The 24,145-nt window shown below is 40.7% G+C and overlaps 1 protein-coding gene across 1 annotated transcript in view; it reads left to right on the top strand.

Annotated features, from left to right (window-relative positions):
• Positions 1-24,145, top strand: part of klhdc8b (kelch domain containing 8B) — a 236,755-nt gene that overhangs the window by 15,196 nt on the left and 197,414 nt on the right. Inside the window, exons 2-3 of the mRNA XM_056449548.1 lie at positions 14,744-15,336; positions 18,684-19,485. Of these exons, the coding sequence (XP_056305523.1) occupies positions 19,095-19,485 (391 nt within the window). The 5' untranslated portion in view covers positions 14,744-15,336; positions 18,684-19,094. The remainder of the gene's footprint in view (positions 1-14,743; positions 15,337-18,683; positions 19,486-24,145) is intronic.

Here is a 24,145-nt window from a genome sequence, read left to right as displayed (position 1 = left end):
TTATTAAAAAAAAAATTGCACATGTGCGACTAACTTAATTTCCCAGTTTGCACACATCTATTTTTAGTAGCAAATGAGAGCGAAATGGTTGCACTGTCAAGCCCTGCTTCAGGATCAATACGAGGACTCGTCTGTCACTGGGGTCTTACAGGGATCAGTCTCATGCTCTCCACTCCTCCATGACCACCACAGTAGCTGCTCAGGAAACGGCCTGGTCCAGGATTATGGAAACCTTGGGAATAATAAAAAAAGACTAACATAAGCGCAGATGCCGTTCAAATTATAATGTCTTTTGGGAAGTGTTCCCAGCTCAGGTTGCCCTAAATAATACTAACTAACAGTCTTTTAGAGGATTTGGATTTCAACAGCATTTGTGTTTTATGTGTATGCTAATGCAAAGAGATGTGTCTTTAATCTTGTTTTAAACTGACAGAGTGAGTTAACTATTATGTATTAATTGGTTTGCTTGCCTTTAAAAGAAAATTGAGGGGAATTGGGAAATATAGTGTTTATTGTCAACAATGAACAAAGAATCAACTCATGAATTTTCCCATAGTGGCAACAAATGTATATATAAATCATAAACAGGTTCACAAAATAACTCAGGTTTGAGTTCGAGCTTCTACTAGTGGCTGGTGGAGGAGCCGCAGCTGAATGAAGTGTCCATCACACAGATGAATTACATGCATGTGACTGAATTCAATTCCATTGGTAATTGTTTGTAAAGGTCTTGTAAAGTAGATCATTTCTGAACTTTTGTGGTGCATCTCCCATCACTTGCCACACCTACATCCTGTTGCCAACAGTCACTGTTGTCTCATTGCAGAAAGTTGCCAGCTCTCCATTGAAATGAATGGGATTGTGGTGCTTTGCCCTGCATGACGCTGGAGAGTTTTGCTAATCTACGGATTTGCCAATATTCACATAAGCTTGGAATGTTTGTTTTCTGTTGTATTATGACATACACTTTGACAGTTTTTATTTTAGAAATCAGTCTTTTTAGTTTTCTTTTCTGTCCGTGAAGTATAATGACCAGCAACCCCTCTGACATTTATTGTTTTGGCAAAAAAGTAAAACTGGTATAGAGAACAACATAAGTCAATAGTGTTTGGAGCTCCTATCCTTTAAAACAGGGGTCCCCTGCCCAACTCTTTTTCAGGAGATCTACCTTCATGCAGAGTTCAGCTGCAAACTTGATCAAACACACTTGTCTTTAATTACCAACTGCTCCTTCAGATCCTACTTGGTTGGTTTAAGCCCGGCTCACACTGAGCGATTTTTTATTAATACTAAACGATTGTCTAATGTCAGACTGCACAAACACGGGTCCCATGTCTCACTGTAAGATCTCAGCTGTCATAATGTCAGATTGAGCGACAATGGAGACTTGCCAAACACAGAAGAAAACTCACCTGGAGTTTGGCATCATCTATCTGTGACACTTTCACTATCCTGCGTTCTGAAATGATACCTCACTGCAAACATAAACAATCTGTGCTCAAAAATAAAACCAAGAAGATGAAACTCTTTTGACATTTCCCTGCCGTGGTTTGAAGTTGTCGTGTGAATTGCGTCATTAGATTTGGCGCTCTTATTGGTTCTTGGTTTGATGCTCGTCGCAGCTGTTGTTACATTACAGGAAAGTGTCTGAAATCTTCTAACACTGCCAGAACTTCATCAGAACGGCCAAGTTTAGCCTACATGATTTTAGCCCCAATTTTGAGTTGCCGACAGTTTTTGAGAAATCGTTGTCCAATGCCTGAAATCACAGGTAAATCTTGTGAGTAACAATCATACAGTATGAACTATCAAAGACATGATCTGAGAGAATCACAGGTGAGTCGCTGACACCTGTGAGATATTTGGCATGCTAAATAACTGGACCTGTTGGCAATTAAAAATCATGCCGTGTGAAATGTGTTCTGACTGAAAATAACATTGACGATTACTTACAGCCAATGAGAGAGTAGCATCCACTAGTATGAACATCTGCAGGCCATCAGGAGGTTGGGGAGAAGTTAAACTGGCTTTTTTGGTCTGTTTGGACCTAAGAAATGGAGGAAAAAATTTGACAGGAGCTCTTGTGTGAGTTTGATTTCTCATCTGAGCAATACCAGAGCCAGGTCTAAAAAGAAAACAGTTTAAGAGAAATTACTAATTCTCTTCAAAACCCAGGTGAGCAAAATAAGTACATTTTCTACCCCACTAAAGGCTTCTTTCTTATTATTTATTTAATATCAAAAGATATACTACATGCCCTCGTGTTGTTTCCATGTCACTTCTCTAGTGTGTTTGGTTGTGAGACATAGTTTGTGGACCGAGACAAAGTTATTGGCGATTTTTCCAATTGTAAAGTCATGTAGTATAAAACACCCTGTCACAGATCCATCATGCGGTGTGAACACAGCAGTGACAGAACGCTACTCCAGATAGTCATGCAGTTTGCTAACATGTGACACGACTACTTTGGAAATCATGCAGTCTGAACTCTGTATCGATCACATATTTTAGACTAGAATTTCCGAAATCTGGGGATCTGGAAATTGGGGATTTCTCAAATTAGTTTCAGACCACCAAATCGTGGTTGAAATCCCAGTTTGAGCAGGGCTTTAGTTGTATTTGATCAGGGTTGGAGCTGAACTCTCCAGGAAGATAGATCTCCAGAACCAGGGTTGAGCACCCCTGCTTTAAAACATTGGATGTGCAAAACAGTTCTAACTTTACACGCTCTGTGATTCACTCTATGATGAGTTACTTTTTCCTCTGGCTGACCTAGCTTTTCTTATCTCTTAAGAAATAGATTATCAGGTCAGGGATCAGATATAGTGAAAGAAAGATCTTTTTTGCTCTTTGTGGTTGGACAGTAAGATGAATGTGTGCAGGACCCTCAGGGTACGCATTAGAATAACCTCTTTAGTCTTGTGAGACATTGTGTTCCCATTGCATAATTTTCCTGTATAATCATCACTTATTGTAGTGATGTGTATAATGGAGTTAAGCGATAATAATAGGTTCTGCAAGCTGTAAGGAGAAGTTGTCTCGGAAAGTGTAAATCTGTGCCCTTCGATTTGAGAGTGTCATGTTTATAAAACGTTTACTGTGCCACCTAACTAGATAGGTTTGAGCAGTACATAGAGTGAATGTGTAGACATTGTGTATTTGTCTGATTTGTTCTTTTAACATGAATGCAGTGGCCTTCACTTTTTCAGCAGCATTTGCTCGATTAGGGTTTTCGCAAAAGACTTGTAAACCTCAAACTGAACCAGCTCTGAGCTCACAATGTGAAGTTTATTTATAAGCTAATTTTGAGAGGAGCACGTGCTTATGATTGACCACAGCTGGTCCCGCATTAGCTAATGCATGATACACCAATCAGATGATTTCTATCTCACCATAAATAACCAGAGTTTCTTACCTTAGTTATTTTAGTCTTGAAGCATCCACCCTTCCACCTTAATAGGGTGGCATGGTGGCCCAGTGGTTAGCACTGTTGCCTCACAGCGAGAACGTCACTGGTTCAAGTCCTTTACAGGCCAGTCGATGTTTCTGTGCGGAGTTTACATGTTTTTCCCTTGGCTTGAGTGGGTTTTCCCCAGGTTCGCCTGTTTCCTCCCACAGTCCAAAGACATGCAACATAGGTGAATTGACCAAACCAAATTGGCACCACAGATGAGCTATTAACCAGCAGTATATATCTCCATAGCAATCTCTGATTTGTCATTAGCCATATATAAGCAGAAGAGTTCTCGAGACTTACCCGAGCTCAAACTCCTCTGCAAACGGGAGGGAGCCCCAGGCTCAAGGATCTTATGAGCTCAGGGCTCTCTCCTTGGACAGCATGCCAAACATGCTTTATAATCAATCATCAGTTAAGTGTGAACTCTTGAAATTACAATTACAATTTTGATTTGACAAAAGTTACATTAAATGTAATACATTCCAGTCAACACAGCTAGGATTACACATGTTCAGTTCTCAGGGTGTTGGAGATAGTTGAGGCACAAATCTGCAGGACATTGTTAATGAACAGTTGCCTGTAGCAAATTCATGAGTGTTTTTTGTAATTTTTTTTGTTTTTGAATTTATAAAATATATAAAATGTTATATATAAAAAGTCTCATTATGCAATTTGTAAATGTAAATAGATAGAAAAGCAAAGTTCTCATAAAACTTGTGCTAAAAAAATGAAAGTCTCAGTTCAGTCTTGACATTATACACACAAACCCTAGTTTACATGACATTTTCCTGTAATTTTGATGAGTATTTTCCACGTGTTTGATATCTTTTTAACAGATGTACAATATTTATGGTGAAACCGTTTATGTTAATGCTGATTGTAATGGTAAAGTCATGCAGGCAACATTCAAAAATAGGGGCAAATAATAGCATAAATATAATCCAAAATACATGATCAAAATACAGGCAAAAGGGCAGGCTAGGTGGCAAAGAATCAAAACAGAAAACAAGACAAGGATTAAAACACAGCAAGACAAACCAGGAAAAATGCTTTGAAACAAGACAGCAATGTGTGTGTGAGAGGTGAATATAAAGCCCAGATAATCAGTCCATGATGAGTTACCAGCTGTGTTTGTGTAATCAGAATGAATCAAGAACTGGTGTGCGTGAGCTGCATGATGTTATTTGTAGTCCAGTTCAGTGACAGATTTGTAGTTCTCCAGTGATCTGCAAGGATTAGATCACTGGTGATCGTGACACCGATGCTATATTACCTGTTCATAAAAATACATATTTACCAATAAAATTATTTATTTTGTGCATGAGATCAGGTATTTTAATTCTGTAAAATACCAAACAACACTCCTTTAGGTGTTTAGGATTGCTTCCCTGTATAGAATAAAATAACTTGCAGTAGAATATTGCTTTTAAAGATAAATTTTCTGTATTGAAGAGGATAAATAAACCTGCTCTAAATATCTTAATCATAGTGTAGTATACGTTGAGGTGGAGTGGAGTGCACACCAATCACTGAGTAACAAAAAAACTACATAGCACTGAATTAAACAACCCAGACTCATTCTGAAAACGTACCTCTATATGCATTTCTGCAGACCGCAAAATACGAAAAGATGTTTTCGCGAATTCACGAGAGGTCGCTGTGTATGCTTTTTAAGACCTCAAATTTCTCTCGGAAGTGCCATTTGCGACTGCTGTTCTTGCGTAAATCCACCAGAGGCCGCTGTTGACTGACTGACTGACTGACCAACCAATCGACTGACCCACCCTCCTTCCCCAAACCCAACCAATTTTATTAATTGACCCGCCCACCCACTTCCCTAAACTCAACCAACAATTTTCAAAAGCAATCCAGAAAAACAAACGCCGTCGTCAAATTTTTACCATGTTTTCAGGTTTTACCACATTTTCACCCTGTTATTTACTTTATTTTATTTTTTTGATTTGGTTTTTGTCATACCTGCTTTCTGGAACCGTTCTTCACCAGACTGGAACTCAGACATCATGGTCAACTGTGTCTCAAGTCCACCGACGTACATGGTGAGCTAACGGAACAAACTGGTTACAGCGGGAAAGCTGTTCATACGGAGGTAAGCGTTCTGCTGGTAAGCGCAAAAAGGAATGGCATTATACCGCCCCATAGCATTTGTTTAAAAAATGAAATGCAGCCATACGTACCTCTGGCTACATAATTTGCGGTCTCCAGAAAGTATGTAGCATATAGGTAGTTTATAGGACTACGTTTTCAGAATGAGCCTATGTTGGAAATAAAATGACTCAACAGCCCCAGCTCAGCATTTGGATAATAATCCTGCAGTTTTCTGAGGTGGTGTAATTAATTTTTCTCTGGTTTCTTACATTTTTCTTCAGGAAATGATGTCAGTATTTATGTATTTTCATTGATAAATTACAGATTCACAATAGGTGTACAGAAAAAGTTCACAAATAACCTAAAATCACCAGTCACTGGTTCCCAAGGGCTAATGACTTGACTGTAAAAATCCTAAAATGTTTGTTTTTGGGGAAAGAAAACAACATTAGCTTATTAAAAAACATTAGATGCCCAAAAACACACAAGATGACACACATGCCTTTAGTGCTAGTAGAGATGTTGAGTGGTGAGGCAGTAAATTGTTTGATTAGTTGATTCACCAAGGGAATCCTGGAACGTATTTGCTGCAGTGTTAACACACACACTTACACACACACACACGCACACACACACACACGCACACACACACACACACAGTCCCAAGCCCCTTTGTTTGTTTCTTTCATTGTTCATCCCCAGGCCGTTATATCTGAATTTCATTGTTTATTTTACCTTATGCTCTGTTTATCTACTTTCCCCCCTGCTGACTGCTTTGTTTCCTTCATTTTTGGTTTTCTAAGGCTAAAACAAGAAGGAAATCATTGAAATGCTTGCGTCTATGGCTCTGGCTTATATTATGAAACAATTGGTTTAGAACATTTGGCTTAATTAACTTTGCTCCTCGCGTTATTTCTCCTTGAAGAAATCTACTGCAGTCAGTATGTTCTCATGTCTACATCGTGTTTTGTGATACTTTGATGCAGTTTTGAACACACCCAGCATGTTCTTCAGTGCCCCCAGCGGCTCAGCTCACTTCTCTTATAGAAAAGTAATCATGTTTTTGTGCCGAAGGCTAAACGCCTGAGAAATGCGCATGCTTTTTGTGATTGACGACTGTCAGTGGGAGTGAGAAGGGAGAAGCTGATGTGAGAGGTTGGTGGAGAATGCAAAGTACTGTACATGTACACTTGGTTGGAGACGGCATAAGTTATAATAACAAGCGTGAAAAAAAATGCGAATGATATGAAGGAGGATAGGAACAGATAGAGAGAGTGTGTGCTCTTTGAGCCTGGATCAGTAGTGAAGTTGTGGGATTAAGGCTGATCAGTCTTCTAAATGTTATCTGCAGCTCAGACATGGACCTGAACCTATTCTGAAGAGTGAATAATGCCTGTCCTCTAGTGCACACGAGCAAAGACAGAAGCAGATTCTTGCTGAACAGCCATGGAGCCTCTGCTAAAACAGAGAACTGTTTGTGCAAAATCCATGATTCATCCAACAGTATGTTTCTGGAGAACAGTCAGCTGTGCCCAAGGCCAGTCCTTCTTTTTCACTCAGATCACAATGTTCAGACTCTTCTCCATCTTCCAGCTTGACTCCTGTGCTGCTTAGCAATTATTATTCATCCGGTTAATTAAGCATAACTGTGGAGAGGTAAGCATGATCGAACACCCAATGAGGGGGGAGAGCAGGCTGGGAGCCCGGCGGCTAATCAGCAGGCCAATCAGAAATAATAAATAACACCTGTTTATTCTAGTGATTGGGCCGGAGAGACAACCTTCTTAAGGAGAACAGAAGGAGCAGCCGGGAGAAGAGGGAGAGAGCACACACACACGCACACTACGGGTGTTGTGCACTCATTTAAAAAAATAAAGCTATACTGCTTACCTGAATCGCCGACCCTGTCTTCTTCTTCCCCTAATATCGAACTTTGCTACAGTGGTGCCGAAACCTGGGAAGAAGAAGAAACCCTGCTGCCAGAATGGTTACTCCGTCTACCAGTCCATGTGCGGAAGTCATCCAGGCGCTCGCGGCCCTCCACCAACAACAACACCATGCGCTGGGGGAGCTGAGAAAAAATCTGGAAAGACGCTTCCAAGTCCTCGTAGAGGCCCAGCGGGAGGACCGCGAGCTAATCCGGAGTCTGCTGGTCCAGGAGATCCGGCCCGCTCCGACATCTGCCGCCCACCCTCCCATCTCGCTACAGAAGATGGCACCGGAGGACGACCCGGAAGTGTTCCTGGACCTCTTCGAGAGGTTGGCGGAGGCGTGTGGCTGGCCGCGGGCCGAGTGGCCGGTAAGAGTTATCCCCCTGCTGTCAGGCGAAGCCCAAATTGCCGTGCAGCAGCTACCGGCCCAGAATCTCCTGGAGTACGCTCACCTGAAGCGAGCCGTTCTCCAGCGGGCCGGCCGCAATCCGGAAGAGCAGCGTCAGCTCTTCCGCTCCATGGAGCTGACTGCCAGTGGCCGGCCCTTCGTGTTCGCTCAGCAGCTCCGTGACGCCTGCCGCAGATGGCTGGTGAAGGATGGCCGGACCACCGACCAGCTGGTGGATGCCGTGGTGCTGGAGCAATTCATCACCCGCCTCCCCTCCCGAACATCGGAGTGGGTCCAGTGCCACCGGCCAGAGGATCTGGAGACGGCCATCCGGCTGGCGGAGGATCACCTGGTGGCGAGGTCCAGGGTCGGCGAAATAACCTCTCTCTCTTCTCCCCCTCTCCCTCTCTCTCCTCCTGTTCCCAGGCCCAGACTGCGGGGACCGCCCACACCAGCACCCAGATGGCGGTGCACAGAGGCGGACCTGCCGAACGTCCCAAGGGGGGCGGGTCCATATCCGGACGGCGGGGTGGAGCAACAACCCCTGGCGGTTCCCCAGACAGCGCCAGGTCTCTCTCCGGTTCAATCGGTTGGTCTTGCTGGCCCTGGGGGTATAGTGAGAAGGGCTGGGCCGATGCATTGGCGCCGCGGGGGCGAGAATAGCACACCAAAAATCTGCTCCATGAAGGAGGTGAGTGCGCTGATTCGGGTCCCCGCCACGCCAATCGTCGCCCCCGGTCGCGACGGGCTATACCGGATACCAGTGAGTATAAAAGGGGGTACATATCAAGCTTTGGTGGATTCGGGGTGCAACCAAACCTCCATCCACCAAAGCCTGCTTCAAGACCCGGCATTGGATACGAGCCGCACAGTAAGGGTAAGGTGTGTGCACAGGGAGATAAAGTCCTTGTACTATTACCCACTTCCAGCTCTAAATTACTCGCCAAGTGGCAAGGGCCGTTTGTGGTCACACGACGAGTCGGTGATCTCGATTACGAGGTGGTTCGTTCGGACAGGGCTGGTTCACGTCAGATTTATCACATTAATCTGCTGAAGCAGTGGAGGGAGCCGGAGGAAGTGGCGCTGGCTACGCTTGTTACTAACGAGGATGACCTGGGGCCAGAGAGCCCCGGCCGGGGACGGCCGGGCGCTCTGGTCACCGGAGGGGATCATCTCTCAGCGAGCCAGCTCCTCGATATCCGGCACCTCCAACGTGAATTCTCTGATGTGTTCTCACCCCTGCCCGGTCGTACTAACCTGATTCAGCACCATATCGAGACCGAACCGGGCGTGGTCGTTAGGACCCGGCCGTATCGCCTACCTGAACACAAGAAAAAAGTGATTCAGGAAGAATTGAGTAATATGTTGAAAATGGGAGTAGTAGAAGAGTCCCACAGCGACTGGGCCAGCCCGATTGTCTTGGTACCCAAGACTGACGGCTCGGTCCGGTTCTGTGTGGATTATCGCAAGGTAAATGCGGTGTCAAAATTCGACGCCTATCCAATGCCGCGTATTGACGAGTTGCTTGACCGGTTAGGTGCTGCTCGATTTTACTCGACTTTGGATTTAACGAAGGGCTATTGGCAGATCCCCTTGACTCCAATATCCCGCGAAAAAACAGCTTTCACAACGCCGTTTGGATTACACCAATTCGTGACACTTCCGTTCGGGCTGTTCGGGGCACCGGCAACGTTTCAGCGTCTGATGGATAAAATACTCGGCCCTCACGTGGCATATGCCGCTGCTTATTTAGATGACATCATCATTTACAGTAATGACTGGCAGCGGCATATGCAACACCTGAGGGCGGTATTGTCGGCGCTGAGACGGGCCGGGCTCACGGCTAACCCACGGAAGTGCGCAATTGGGCGAGTGGAAGTAAGGTATCTGGGCTTCCACTTAGGCCACGGGCAGGTGCAGCCCCAAATTGATAAGACTGCAGCTATTGCCACCTGTCCGAGACCTAAGACCAAGAAGGAGGTGAGACAGTTTTTGGGGCTGGCAGGATACTATAGGCGTTTTGTCCCTAATTATTCGGCCCTCGTCAGCTCATTGACTGATCTCACTAAAAAGGAGGGACCAGATACCGTCCAATGGTCGGAGCAGTGTCAACAGGCCTTCTCAAAGGTAAAATCTATACTTTGCGGGGGGCCACTATTGCACGCTCCTGATTTTGCTCTCCCCTTTCTATTACAGACGGATGCATCCGATCGGGGTCTGGGGGCGGTTCTCTCCCAGGAGGTGGCAGGAGTGGAACGGCCGGTGCTGTACATTAGCCGAAAACTCAGTAAGAGTGAGGCTAAGTACAGCACCATAGAGAAGGAGTGCCTGGCGATCAGGTGGGCCGTTCTCACTCTTCGCTATTACCTCCTGGGCAGGGAATTCGTCCTCTGTTCAGATCATGCTCCTCTCCAGTGGCTTCACCGCATGAAGGATACCAACGCGCGGATCACCCGTTGGTATCTAGCGTTACAGCCTTTTAAATTCAAGGTGGTCCACAGGCCGGGGGCGCAGATGGCTGTGGCCGACTTCCTCTCCAGGGCGGGGGGGGGGAGGGCTGCAGGCCGGACGGCTCCCCGGCCTGAGGCGGGCGGTGGGGGTATGTGGAGAGGTAAGCATGATCGAACACCCAATGAGGGGGGAGAGCAGGCTGGGAGCCCGGCGGCTAATCAGCAGGCCAATCAGAAATAATAAATAACACCTGTTTATTCTAGTGATTGGGCCGGAGAGACAACCTTCTTAAGGAGAACAGAAGGAGCAGCCGGGAGAAGAGGGAGAGAGCACACACACACGCACACTACGGGTGTTGTGCACTCATTTAAAAAAATAAAGCTATACTGCTTACCTGAATCGCCGACCCTGTCTTCTTCTTCCCCTAATATCGAACTTTGCTACAATAACATTTTGATTAGGATTCCCATACTTTCCATACCATTCCCATACATATCTGTCTATGTGTCTGTCTACCTGTCTGTTGTCTTTCCTGTAGATCTCTGTCTGTCCTCTCTGTACTTTATATCTTCTGTCTGTCCTTTATATCTGTTTGTCTGTCCTGTATATCTGTCTGTCTGTCCATTATATATGCTGTCTGTCTGTCCTTTCTATCTATCTGTCCTGAATGTGTATCTGTTTATCCTGTATATCTGTCTTCCTGGTCTTTATATCTGTCTGTATGTACTGTATATCTGTCTGTCTGTCCTGTATATCTGTCTTTCTGTCCTTTATATCTGTCTGTCTGTAATGCATATCTTCTGTCTGTCCTGTATTTCTGTCTGTCTGTCCTTTATATCTGTTTGTCTGTCTTTTATTTCTGTCTGTCCTGTATATCTGTCTGTCTGTCCATTATATATGCTGTCCGTCTGTCCTTTTTATCTATCTGTCCTGAATGTGTATCTGTTTATCCTGTATATCTGTGTTCCTGGTCTTTATATCTGTCTGTCTGTACTGTATATCTGTCTGTCTGTACTGTACAGGGTATATCTGTCTTTCTGCCCTTTATATCTGTCTGTCTGGACTGTATATCTTCTGTCTGTCGTGTATATCTGTCTGTCTGTCCTTTATATCTATTTGTCTGTCTTTTATATCTGTCTGTCCTGTATATCTGTCTGTCTGTCCATTATATGTGCTGTCTGTCTGTCCTTTCTATCTATCTGTCCTGAATGTGTATCTGTTTATCCTGTATATCTGTCTTCCTGGTCTTTATATCTGTCTGTATGTACTGTATATCTGTCTGTCTGTCCTGTATATCTGTCTTTCTGTCCTTTATATCTGTCTGTCTGTAATGCATATCTTCTGTCTGTCCTGTATTTCTGTCTGTCTGTCCTTTATATCTGTTTGTCTGTCTTTTATTTCTGTCTGTCCTGTATATCTGTCTGTCTGTCCATTATATATGCTGTCCGTCTGTCCTTTTTATCTATCTGTCCTGAATGTGTATCTGTTTATCCTGTATATCTGTGTTCCTGGTCTTTATATCTGTCTGTCTGTACTGTATATCTGTCTGTCTGTACTGTACAGGGTATATCTGTCTTTCTGCCCTTTATATCTGTCTGTCTGGACTGTATATCTTCTGTCTGTCGTGTATATCTGTCTGTCTGTCCTTTATATCTATTTGTCTGTCTTTTATATCTGTCTGTCCTGTATATCTGTCTGTCTGTCCATTATATATGCTGTCTGTCTGTCCTTTTTATCCATTTGTCCTGTATGCATATCTGTTTAGCCTGTATATCTGTCTTCCTGGTCTTTATATCTGTCTGTCTTTAATCTGTCTGTCTGTCCTGTATGTCTGTCTATATGTCCTGTCTGTCTGCCTGTCCTGTATGTCTGTATATCTGTCTTCCTGGTCTTTATATCTGTCTGTCTGTACTGTATATCTGTCTGTCTGTCCTGTATATCTGTCTGTCTGGACTGTATATCTTCTGTCTGTCCTGTATATCTGTCTGTCTGTCCTTTATATCTATTTGTCTGTCTTTTATATCTGTCTGTCCTGTATATCTGTCTGTCTGTCCTTTATATCTATTTGTCTGTCTTTTATATCTGTCTGTCCTGTATATCTGTCTGTCTGTCCATTATATATGCTGTCTGTCTGTCCTTTTTATCCACTTGTCCTGTATGCATATCTGTTTAGCCTGTATATCTGTCTTCCTGGTCTTTATATCTGTCTGTCTGTCTGTCCTGTCCTGTCCTGTCTATCTTTAATCTGTCTGTCTGTCCTGTATGTCTGTCTATATGTCCTGTCTGTCTGCCTGTCCTGTATGTCTGTCTATCTGTCTTGTCTGTCTGCCTGACCTGTATATCTTCTGTCTATCCTATTTATCTGTCTGTCTGTCCTGACTGTCTGTCCTGTATGTTGTCTGTCTCTGTCTGTCTGTCATTTTTATAGCTGTCTGTCTGCCCTTTATTACTATCTGTCTGTCCTGTCTGTTCTGTACATCTTGTCTGTCCTGTATATCTGTCTGTCTGCCCTGTATATCCATCTATCTATCTATCTGTCTGTCTGTCTGTCTGTCTGTCTGTCTGTCTGTCTGTCTGTCTGTCTGTCCTGTCTGTCTTACTGTTCTCTTTTTCCTATCTGTCCTGTATATCTTTTGTCTGTCCTGTATATGTGTCTATCTGTCCTGTATGTCTGTCTGTCCTTATGTCTAGTTGTCCTGTATGTCTGTCTCTGTGTGGACTCTGCTGTTCTCCACATGGTCTGCTGCTTTGTGAATGTGCTATCTGTCATATTGAGGGTACAGTTTATGCCATCTTGCTCAGAAGGTCTCGACCTTCATAGCTCACAGGCTTCATTATGGAAAGAGCCAATTGTTTTCCTTTTACAGTTCACACAGAACTGCTTATTTACATACATCAGACTGGCAGTTTAAAGTGATATGATGCACAAGATTTGTCAATGACATAAGTTTTTGTCATTTGGACACAATTGTCATTAGTTAAATAAATGTAAATTATTTATAATAATTATAGTTATAGTTAATTAATAGTTAAGAGGTAAGTTTGTTTTAATTCCCTTGATAAATTTGTTTTTAAGGAGAAGTCACAAAAAGTGATAAAATCAACTGTCTGGTGGCAAAACATTTCATCTCATTTCATATTCAACAGAAGAAAGAAATGGATAAGTGAATGGTGTGATTCTGATGACAGGATTAAATGTTCTGTGTGAACAATCTATTAAAGACAAATGAATTTTATAAATGACAAAAATGGTATATGTACCTGTGTTTCTCTTTTTGAATACTTTTCAAATTCACTAAATATGGTTGCTCCTAAGAGTTTGCTTCAAAATAACCTTGTAATTGGTCTTGTATAAACTTCAGCATCTGTCTGTGCATGCGGTCTTGCAGTGTGCATTGAGCATTCATCTGTCTGAAATTGAGAAATGTGCCAACATGACGACTGTTCCTGTCTCAGGGCCTCTTGTGGTTGTCATATAACATTGTTAAAGGAAAAAATAAGCAGAAAAACACCTTTTTACCCGCTAAAATGCAGCATCCTTAAAATACACTGGTTTCTGTCAAACTGCCTCTTTAGGGCTCCAGGTCTGAATACAGCTCTAGATGTTAGTGTGGAGAGGTGAATGTAGAAATTTCTCCCTGCGAGCAGACACTTCATAGAAAATCAATTTCGCAGGTTAGGACACTATTACCGCTGGGTCCAAAATCATTTTTTTTATATAAACATAATAGTACAAGTGAATCCACTCACGGGAGAGGGGAAAAAAGATGCTTAGGTTTGCTATAGACTGCATTTTTATGATAAAATTTATTGTGTTAACATGGCGGCACGGTGGCTCTGTGGTTAGCACTGCCGCCTCACAGCAAGAAGGTCGCTGGTTCGAGCCTCGGCTGGGTCAGTTGGCGTTTCTGTGTGGAGTTTGTATGTTCTCACCATGTTGGCGTGGGTTTCCTCCGGGTTCTCTAATTTCCCACACAGTCCAAAGACATGCACTATAGGTGAATTGGGTCAAATTGGCCATAGCGTATGTGTGAATGTAAGAGTTAATGGGCGTTTCCCAGTGCTGCGTTGCACTTGGAAGGGCATCCGCTGCAAAAAACATATGCAGGATAAGTTGGCGGTTCATTCCGCTGTGGCAACCCCTGATAAATAAAGGGACTAAGCTGAAGGAAAATGAATTGTGTTAACAAAGAGACCTCTAGTTTTGTTGTCATCTGCAATTTTAGCCTCAATGTGACTCTTTATGCAAGAGTCTAATTATAAATAGGAGTCCTTCCAAAAACACAACATAAACATCTGTTTCTCTTCTTGGCACTTGCCTCTTTCTCTCTCTCTCTCCCTCTTGCTCCCTCCATCACTCTTCCAGTACTTAAATGGTTTGTTTATTGTTACTTCCTCTGTGTTTTCTAGGCTCTGCAAACAAGACCTAATGTTTATCCCATGGATCTACTGGACATCATATCCCAGTGACGACATCATTTCCCACAGTCCCCAAGAGACTCTTCCTTCTGTGTGGAAGAAAATCTCCAGTTAAGGAGAACTAGATCTACAACAACAGTGGTTTTCCCATCTGAGATGAACGTCTGATGAAAGGCCAAAGGAAGTGTACAAAAGGCTGACCAACAGGATTACTGTTACTGCTTATTTGCTTTTAAACCCAAAGAAGAATCCGATGCGACATCAAATCTGGACTGATTGTACTCAGTCGGAGCTCCCAGCGGCAGCACTTTGGCTCCAGATGAAACTGATGCTTTTCTGCATAATTCTTAGTCAGTCTGGAGCCGTTACCCCTCCTGCTCTGTGTGTTGTAGCATGTGGCTTGGACTCAACATCCACAGCATCTTAATTACACAGCCAAGCCGATTTAGACCACACAGGAAACATCTCTACATCTGGAGATACGCTGCCTTTTAGAGAGAGATGCACATCACTAGAGACCCCTGATCTGCTTTTTGTCCTCTATATGCGATTATACAAGAAACCTAAAAGAGAAAAGAAGCCTAGTAAGTTTTTTGTGTATTCTGTCTGACTCTGTAACCTTTCAGTGCTTCTCTTTCTTTCTCACTCCCTCATGGCACCATTAATGAAGCCTTTAATTAATGATGCACAGGTCCAAATTAGCCTGGTTCAGTGACTATACAGGGCTGTCAGTCCCCACAGACACGCTGACATTTGGAGAGGGCCCCGACTACTGCTCTGTGGCCCAGCATCTTTACACACACACACACACAAACACACATCTACCCTTGAGCTCCTGGCAGTAAATAGTGAATGGTAAATGTCACCGCTTTGGCCATTGAGTTATATGTTTTTGGAATAAGTGTAAGAGTGGATTACATCAGCTCCACTAGCAGCTCGCCTCTGTCCACATGTCAGCCTTCAGCAAGCTGGAAGTTAATTTTTTTTTGTTAAATTGTCTTCTATGTGGTGCAAGTTGTTCATTTTAAACATGTTTCTGGAATTCAGGCTCTGTTTCCAGCTGGTATTAAAATGCTGGTATTCCAGCTGGTATTAGAGTGGTCATTTTAATTGGTCAGCTGAGACACATTACTGTTTTTACCAGGTATTAACGACCATTTAAGTGAGTTTTCTGTGACCACTGGTTTTTGATCTAACTAGATTTTTGTAGCATAGATTTTTGATGTGAATTTAGAGCAGTTGAGCACAGTATGGTTATCATGTTTTGGTGCAGTTTCTCAAAACACCTCCCATAAAAATCATACATTAGGATTAGTACAGTAACTGAAGGAGGCTTTCACGGAGGTGCGAATCCTAATGCAGATTTATTTACAAGGATCGTAAATCCGGCAGGGGTCAACAACAGAAGCAATCGGGTACATATATATAATCCAGAAGTCATCGTTGATAAACAGGAAAGTAGTCAAAATGGGAGAATGGTAAGGAACAAGGCTTGGAGTTGATAACATAAAACTAGGGATGGCTGACATGAAACTGACGTTTCGACACACTTCGAAACACTGCACCACTGCATGTGCTTCGACACATTTGCTTCGACTGTTTCAGTGTTTCATGAAGCCTCACTTTGCCCACCAATTCATAAAACGAAAGAATCAAAGAACACGGCTAGACAAGGAAATGAAAATGCTACGTAAAGTTACAGGTTCGTTTTAACTAACAAAATAAACCAACAACACTCAGCAATGTGTGTGAGTCCTTGAGCAGCTTCAGCTGTGAGTATTTGCAATCAGATGAGATAAGGAACTGGTGTGTGTGTGCGGTGCATGCTGTGATTTGTAGTCCATTTAGTGGCAGAATTGTTGTTTTCCAGTGATCCACATTAGCTAGATCACCGATAACTGTAACATGTAAGAAGTAGGTGGTCTTTTGTGGCTGTTAAAACACTGTTTGACTTTCTGTTTAAGTTTCACGAAAGCAATCTATGTTTTGACTCCCCTTTGAAGTTGTCAGAAGTGGACAGATTTAAAGTGTTTTAGACCCTGTTTACACCAATATTTAGTGTTGTCGAGCTGTGAACAGATCAGCATAACACATTTTAGTGATTAACAATTTTGATGATTCTCAGGCAAATTTCAGAATGGAAAACATAAAACAACTCTGAAAAAGGAATCAACATTTTACCCTTTTAACAATCCCAATCCAAACTAATCCCTAACTACGACTTTAAGGTCCCAGCTTGGCTATCATTAAATACAGTTAAAGCCTCCATCTTTATATAAAGAAGAGGAAATGTAAATAAAATACAATAAAAAAAAATAGGTACGTTCAGTCAATAACATATCACATTTACACTGTCACACATTTATTACTGTTCCATTTCCAAACAGGCAAAGTATTTGGACCCTTTTTTCTAGTATAGGTTTAGCTTGTCCATTTGCCTATAAGACATTTTTTCAAATGCGGCCACTCAAGCAAGTTCCACTGCCCATTCTTTAAGGGAAGGGGCATCTTCTGATTTCCAGCTCCTAAAAATTATTTGTCTGCTAATCATTAAACTGGTATGAACCCAGGATTTTATGTTTTTATCTTTTATTTTGTTGTCTGTCCAAGCACCTAGTATTAACAGTCTAGGACATAGTGAAATATGAAAATCTAAAACCAAGCAAATGTGTTCATGAACTCTTTTCAGAAATCCTGAACTTTTGTACAAGACCATAGAGCATGAACTAAATCACCATTCTCAATCTTACATCTCCAACGATAAGGTGTATATTTTAACCCAAGCTTAAACAGTCTGAAAGGAGTCCAGTAAAGACGCTGTATAATTTTAAACTGTATAAGGCATATTTTAGTATCCCTAGATGCTGCTCTAAAATTCTTTAAAACTTCACTCTTCATAATCAAATATCAGATTCAAATCTCTCTCTCATATTTTCTTAAGAGCCTGTGAAGTTCCATCACCAAGTCTTTGAATCAACCTGGAGTAGTATGGATGCTTCATGACCCTTTCCATATATTTAAAATATGATAGTGAGCATCTGCTGTGGAAGCTGTGTAATAGAACCAAAAGTTATACACAGTAAAAACATCTTAATATTAGGAGAAAACTGAGCCCTGAAAGCACAACTCTGATTTGACAGACCCAAGTTTTTTCAAATTAAAAATAAAAGTAAACCTGGGATAAATAGTTAGTCCTCAGAAATGTATTATTTTAATGAAGCTCTTTTATATGAGGCACCTTAACATTTTTTATGCCCCCAAAATATAAAATTTAACTGTTATTTAAAGAATTGTATGCATAAATTGCATTTTTGTCTATTTTTATGTTTGTGTATTTTAAAATTTCAATGTAATTTTTTTGCCAAATTACGTACGGTGCTCAGCATAATAGAGTACACCCCATTTTGAAAAAGAATATTTGTATGCATTCCACAGTGAATACAGACAATGTATTTTGGTGCATTTAAACAAAACAGATTTAATAAACAGATATGTTTATTAAAATAATATTTTAGTCACCAAACAGATTTAGAAATTGAAAAATTATACAATTAAATTCAAGCAAAATATTGCAAAAAATAAATTAAACCTACAAAATTACTTACAAGTTTTTTTTTCCAATTTCTCTTGATTTTTCCTCTTTTAAATTTGTATTTAATACTTTTCTATAATATAAATTTGACAGTTATCGTAAGTTATCTTGTTAGATTAGCTCCAGATTTGGCTTCAGTACTGACTAATCTAATGTATTTTCACAAATATAATATTGGAAAGCCTCCTATTAAAAATATGAATTTAAAAGATAGATATATGAGGGGTGTACTTATATTTGCTGAGCTCTGTATGCCAAGTATTTGAATTCCATTTAGTAGTTTTGTCTTCTGTCTTGTGCTTGCTCTGTTACTGTTTCTCTTTTCCTCTTCCCCAACAGCACCAGACATGAGGGTCACAACAGCACATTTGGCAGGACTACAAAAAGCCATTCCACGAGGATAAATTAGTGTCGGAGTTACACTTTTTTGGAAAATTTACAACAGCACGACTTGCGGAAAACGACTAAAAGACTTAAAAGGGCTTGATGCACCTTTTAAGGGCAGCAACAAAAATGAATAAATCATCAAGAGGGAGCGAGGGCTAGTTCTTCTCAGAGAGCAGTGAAGGAAACGCTCTCCTCCCCCTGCTGCAAATGAGAGCTTGAACTGAGCTCTCTGGAAGACTGACAGTCTCTCCTGCTCTCTAGCCTGGTGGTTTGTTGATGGATTTGCCTTGATTTTTGGTGTTTCTCAGCCCTCCCTCTACGTGCCCGTGTCATGCTCTGTTGCCGGCGAGCCGTCCAGGAGCCATGCCCATCCCTGAGATGGCTTTGAGCCCGGTCAAGTCTCTGTACTGGGAGGTGTTTCCCTCCATGGCCATGCAGCGGGTGTACTGTACGCCCGTCCTCTGGGCTGGACGTCTCTATGTGCTGGGCGGCTGCAGTGAGAACGGCCTCCCTTTGGACTCGGCCGAGGTGTTGGATCTAGAGAGCCAGCGTTGGTGCGAGCTGCCTCCGCTGCCCACGGCTCGTGCTGGGGCATCTGCTGTGGTAGTCGGGGACCAGCTGATGGTTATGGGGGGTATGGATGCACAGCAGAGCCCGCTGGCCTCGGTGGAAGTCTATCACCCTGATGAGGGCAAGTGGGAGAGGAAGACAGGACTGGGTCAGCCTTCCATGGGAATCACCACACTAGAGAAAGGTAAGAGCAGCGGTTCCTCTTCATTCGTGAAGGTGTTTTCAGTCAGAAATTGATATACAATTTGCACTATTTTAGGTTTTTAGTGGTTAATACGAATACGAATACGAATATGAATTTATTTGTACAAAAATGAACAATTTTTAAAAGGAGGCCTGGCACCAAACCCCACCCCTAAACCCAAACATCATTGGGAGATGAGCAAATTGTAATTAAATGTACAAATGAGATCTTACAAATTAGCCACTACATCAAAAGTTACGAATTGATATAGTGTTATTTCACAAACAATAAAAAATGGCAAGTAACCCATCAAGTTAAATGTGATCCTTTAAAGTTGAACATCTTAGGGGTGTTTTAGAAGTGTTGTTTTTTTTAAAAAATGGTTTGTTATTGTACTTGCAACCTCTCTTTACCAAATTGTATGTAATATATGAAAATGTTATGTAATATATGAAAATATTATTGGCAATGAAAATTTAATATTACGATATTTTATTTTTCTGCAATAAATATTGTGATGAATATGAATACAGTTTCACAAGATGATTTAAATAGCTGTATTTGACAGTTTTCTGGAAAGTCTAACAGTATTCAGGTACAAAAATTTAATAACCATAATGCCAAAAATGCTTTTCTTTCTTTGCTTAGTCTCGTTTCGAGTTCAAATATCTAAAAATGTTTAGATTTTACAAATTAACAGTTTTTCCTTAAACAAACTAAATTTTTTGGCAATGTGGTAAGTAAAATAATCTTGTTTTTGCTTTGAAATGTACATATTTGGACAAGAAACAAGCCCCAAAAAAATCAAAAATCGTATTCATTCTGCATAAATAGTTAAATAAATCTTTTTTACACCTCCAAACATCATAATTTTTTGTGCCCCAATGTTGTAAACTCAAGGGCCTTAAAACACATGCAAATTATAAACCTCCACTCTATTATGGTTAAAGCTAGCAGTGTCTCTACATAGCACTTGTGTTCTGTAGCTGCAGGGCAACTATATTTCAGACTGAACATTGCATAACTTGCGATGTAACTATTGCAGATGTGCACATTGCGATACCGATGCTAAAATTATAAATTGTGCAGTCCTACTGGCTAATCATTTGAATTTAGTTTTATCATTTGCATTTAGTCATTTCGAAGACATTTCTATCCAAAGCAACTCACACCATACTTTTTTCTTCTTATTACACTGCAAAAAACAAAACAAATAAATAAACAGTTTATCCAGTCGACAGAAAAGTCACAAATACTTAAAGCTTAACATTATGGGATATTTCCAGAGAAAATGCTCTTAATTATGCTTCTATTTCTCAGCCTATTGTCAAATTAGGCTTGAACCTCACTAAATGTTGTTATTGTTTATGTCTGCTTTGACAATGGGGTAAGAAAAATGAACTTAATTAAGGGCATATTCTCCGAAAACAAGTCTTCATATTTTATGCAGTTCTGCTTCTGAGGTCAATGACACACAAGAGTGTTCGTGGAAATAAAGGCATTTGTTAGATTCTTTCCAAGAAAAAATAAAGTTAGTCCTTTTTTTTTGCACAATAAAATGTAACTTAAGTAAATTGATATTTTGCGTATCCATTTTTCCAAATAGATTTTTGAAAAGAAAACGATTATATCGAATTATTAATTATTTAATTCATAAATATAGACTACCTGACAAAAGTCTTGTCGCCTAGCCAAGTTTTAGAAACAGCAAATAATAACTTGACTTCTAGTTGATCATTTGGTATCAGAAGTGGCTTATATAAAAGGCAAAGGCCTCTAGATTACGCTTATTTTACAAAAAAAAATATGATCATGCCTTGATTTCTAATTATTTATTTAGGACAGTAAGGTCTGACATTGCTCAGACAAAAGTCTTGTCACTTAACAGAAATAATGTACAGTATAGAATATAAAGTCATGGTGCAGTAGAAAAAGAATAAATATTTTGTATGACTCCCATGAGCTTGGACGACTGCTTCTATACATCTCTGCAATGACTCAAAGAACTTATTAATAAAGTAATCTGGAATGGCAAAGGAAGTGTTCTTGCAGGACTGCCAGAGATCATCAAGATTCTTTAGATTCATCTTCAATGCCTCCTTCATCTTACCCCAGACATGCTCAATAATGTTCATGTCTGGTGACTGGGCTGGCCAATCCTGGAGCACCTTGACCTTCTTTACTTTCAAGAATTTTGATGAGGAGGCTGAAGTATGAGAAGGAGCGCTATCATGCTGAAGAATTTGCTCTTTCCTGTGGTTTGTAATATAATAGGCAGCACAAATGTCTTGATACCTCAGGCTGCTGATGTTGCCATCTACTCTGCAGATCTCTCGCAAACCCCCATACTGAATGTAACCCCGAACCATGATTTTTTCTTCACCAAACTTGACTAATTTCTTTGAAAATCTTGAGTCCATGTGGGTTCCAATAGGTCTTCTGCAGTATTTGTGATGATTGAGATGCAGTTCAACAGATGATTCATCAGAAAAAAATCTATCTTCTGCCACTTTTCCAAATGTTCAGCTAGAAGTCATACTGTAGACATTCTCGTCATATAAAAGGTTTAATCAAGTAATTCTTAGTGTTTTTCAGCCAGATTTCACAAGAAAACATAACGGTTTTACATATGGTAAGAAAAGTGGCTAATTCCAATGATTTAACAATTAGTATGAATTAGCCACTGAAGGAAAAACTTGCAAATTGTCATGAGATTTCATTGGTTTTTCATGTATATTATAGTAAATCAACAAATTGGAAAGATGAAAAATAGTATAATGTCAATGATCTAAGAAATAGATTTTCTGGATGTTTAGATGTTTTTTCTTATAGAAAACAAGACAATAATACATCTTACCCTCATCACTGTCTTGTCATTTTAGTGAATGAATTGTTCTGTTGTAGATTCTCAGACAAAACTGTCATTGTTTGATTGTCAAACATCAGTAAGCAGATTCAGTAGAAAGATATCAGACTGTAATTGGGGGAAAGCAAAGTTTGGTTCCTGTCTCGTCTTCTGCTGCCTGCCGTCAGAGTGCGATTAGCCGTATAATCTGGGATGCTGTTATCTTTGGTACAATCACTGCGGTTGTAATGAATGTCTCTCTGGAGTGCTCCGGATATACCAGCTCTAAATCAAGGCATCAGTCATGCATTACTGTGACACAGAGAATTACACTGAAGAGAAAGGTCTCGTTCTCCACTCTAGCCTGTGTTCAGGTGACAGTTGATCCAGTGTTTATTCTTAGGGATTCACTTCTGCTTAGCCGCATTCCCACCGGCTGAGCCGCATTCTGGCCGGGTCCGATCACTTCTGCAGACCCGCTTTAAAACTAACAGCAGGCCGATTCTTGAACAGATGAAAGCTTATAAGGCTGTGCTTCAGTCACGTTCTGCAAATTATAAATGATCCATCTGCTCACTATTCTAGAGCAGCAGAGTGTTTTAAATTAGCATGTGAGCTGCGGTTTAGGCGTTTTCACTTCTGCTTAGCTGCATTCCCACCGGCTGAGCCGCATTCTAGCCGGGTCCGATCACTTCTGCAGACCCGCTTTAAAACTAACAGCAGGCCGATATATTTGGATTCATGAACAGATGAAAGCTCATAAGGCTGTGTGCTTCTTTAACAAACACTTCAGTCACGTCCTGCAAATTATAAATGATCCATCTGCTCACTATTCTAGAGCAGCAGAGTGTTTTAAATTAGCATGTGAGCTGCGGTTTAGGCGTTTGCCATTAAATAATAATATTGAGAGTGCGAGTTAGATCTTACAGAGGCCATATCAAAAATACAGTTTGTAGTTCTTTTTAATTACATAATTTTCAGTCAACGTTTGCACAAATATAGACATTTTGCTCCCAGTCTGGCCTTTTTTTTAAACAATAATTGTATTATTATTATTATTATTATCATTATTATTATTATTATTATTATTATTATTATTATTATTATTATTATTATTATTATTATTATTATTATTATTATTATTATTATTATTATTAATAATAATAATAATATCAATAACAATAATAGTAATATCAATAATATTAATGATAATAATAATAATAATAGTAATAATAATAATATCAATAATTCATTCATTCATTCATTTTCTTTTCAGCTTAGTCCCTTTATTCATCCAGGGTCGCCACAGCGGCATGAACCACCAACTAATCCAGCACATGTTTTACACAGCAGATGCCCTTCCAGCTGCAACCCATCTCTGGGAAACATCCATACACTCATTCACACACACACACTACGGACAAATTAGCCTACCCAATTCACCTGTATTTCATGTTTTGCACTGTGGGAGAAACCCACGCGAATGCAGGGAGAACATGCAAACTACACACAGAAACACCAACTGACCCAGCCGAGGCTCGAACCAGAGACCTTCTTGCTGTAAGGCGATAGCACTACCTACTGCGTCACCAGTAATAATAATAATATTAATAATATTAATATAAAATAGGTTATTCGTATTTTATACAATTAATGATTTTAATTGTGTTATTGGTGTTATTATTTAGGAAATTATATTTCTTTTATACCAATTTATTATTCAGAAATATGATAAAAAATATATATTTTTTGTATAAATTCATTTATTTAAAAAATAACCTTAGAACCTTAGAAGAAGATGAACTCCTGCATTAC

Source organism: Danio aesculapii, chromosome 23 (genome assembly GCF_903798145.1).
Source record: "Danio aesculapii chromosome 23, fDanAes4.1, whole genome shotgun sequence".
Classification (NCBI taxonomy): Eukaryota; Metazoa; Chordata; class Actinopteri; order Cypriniformes; family Danionidae; genus Danio; species Danio aesculapii.
This window is presented reverse-complemented; position numbering and strand designations above follow the sequence as displayed.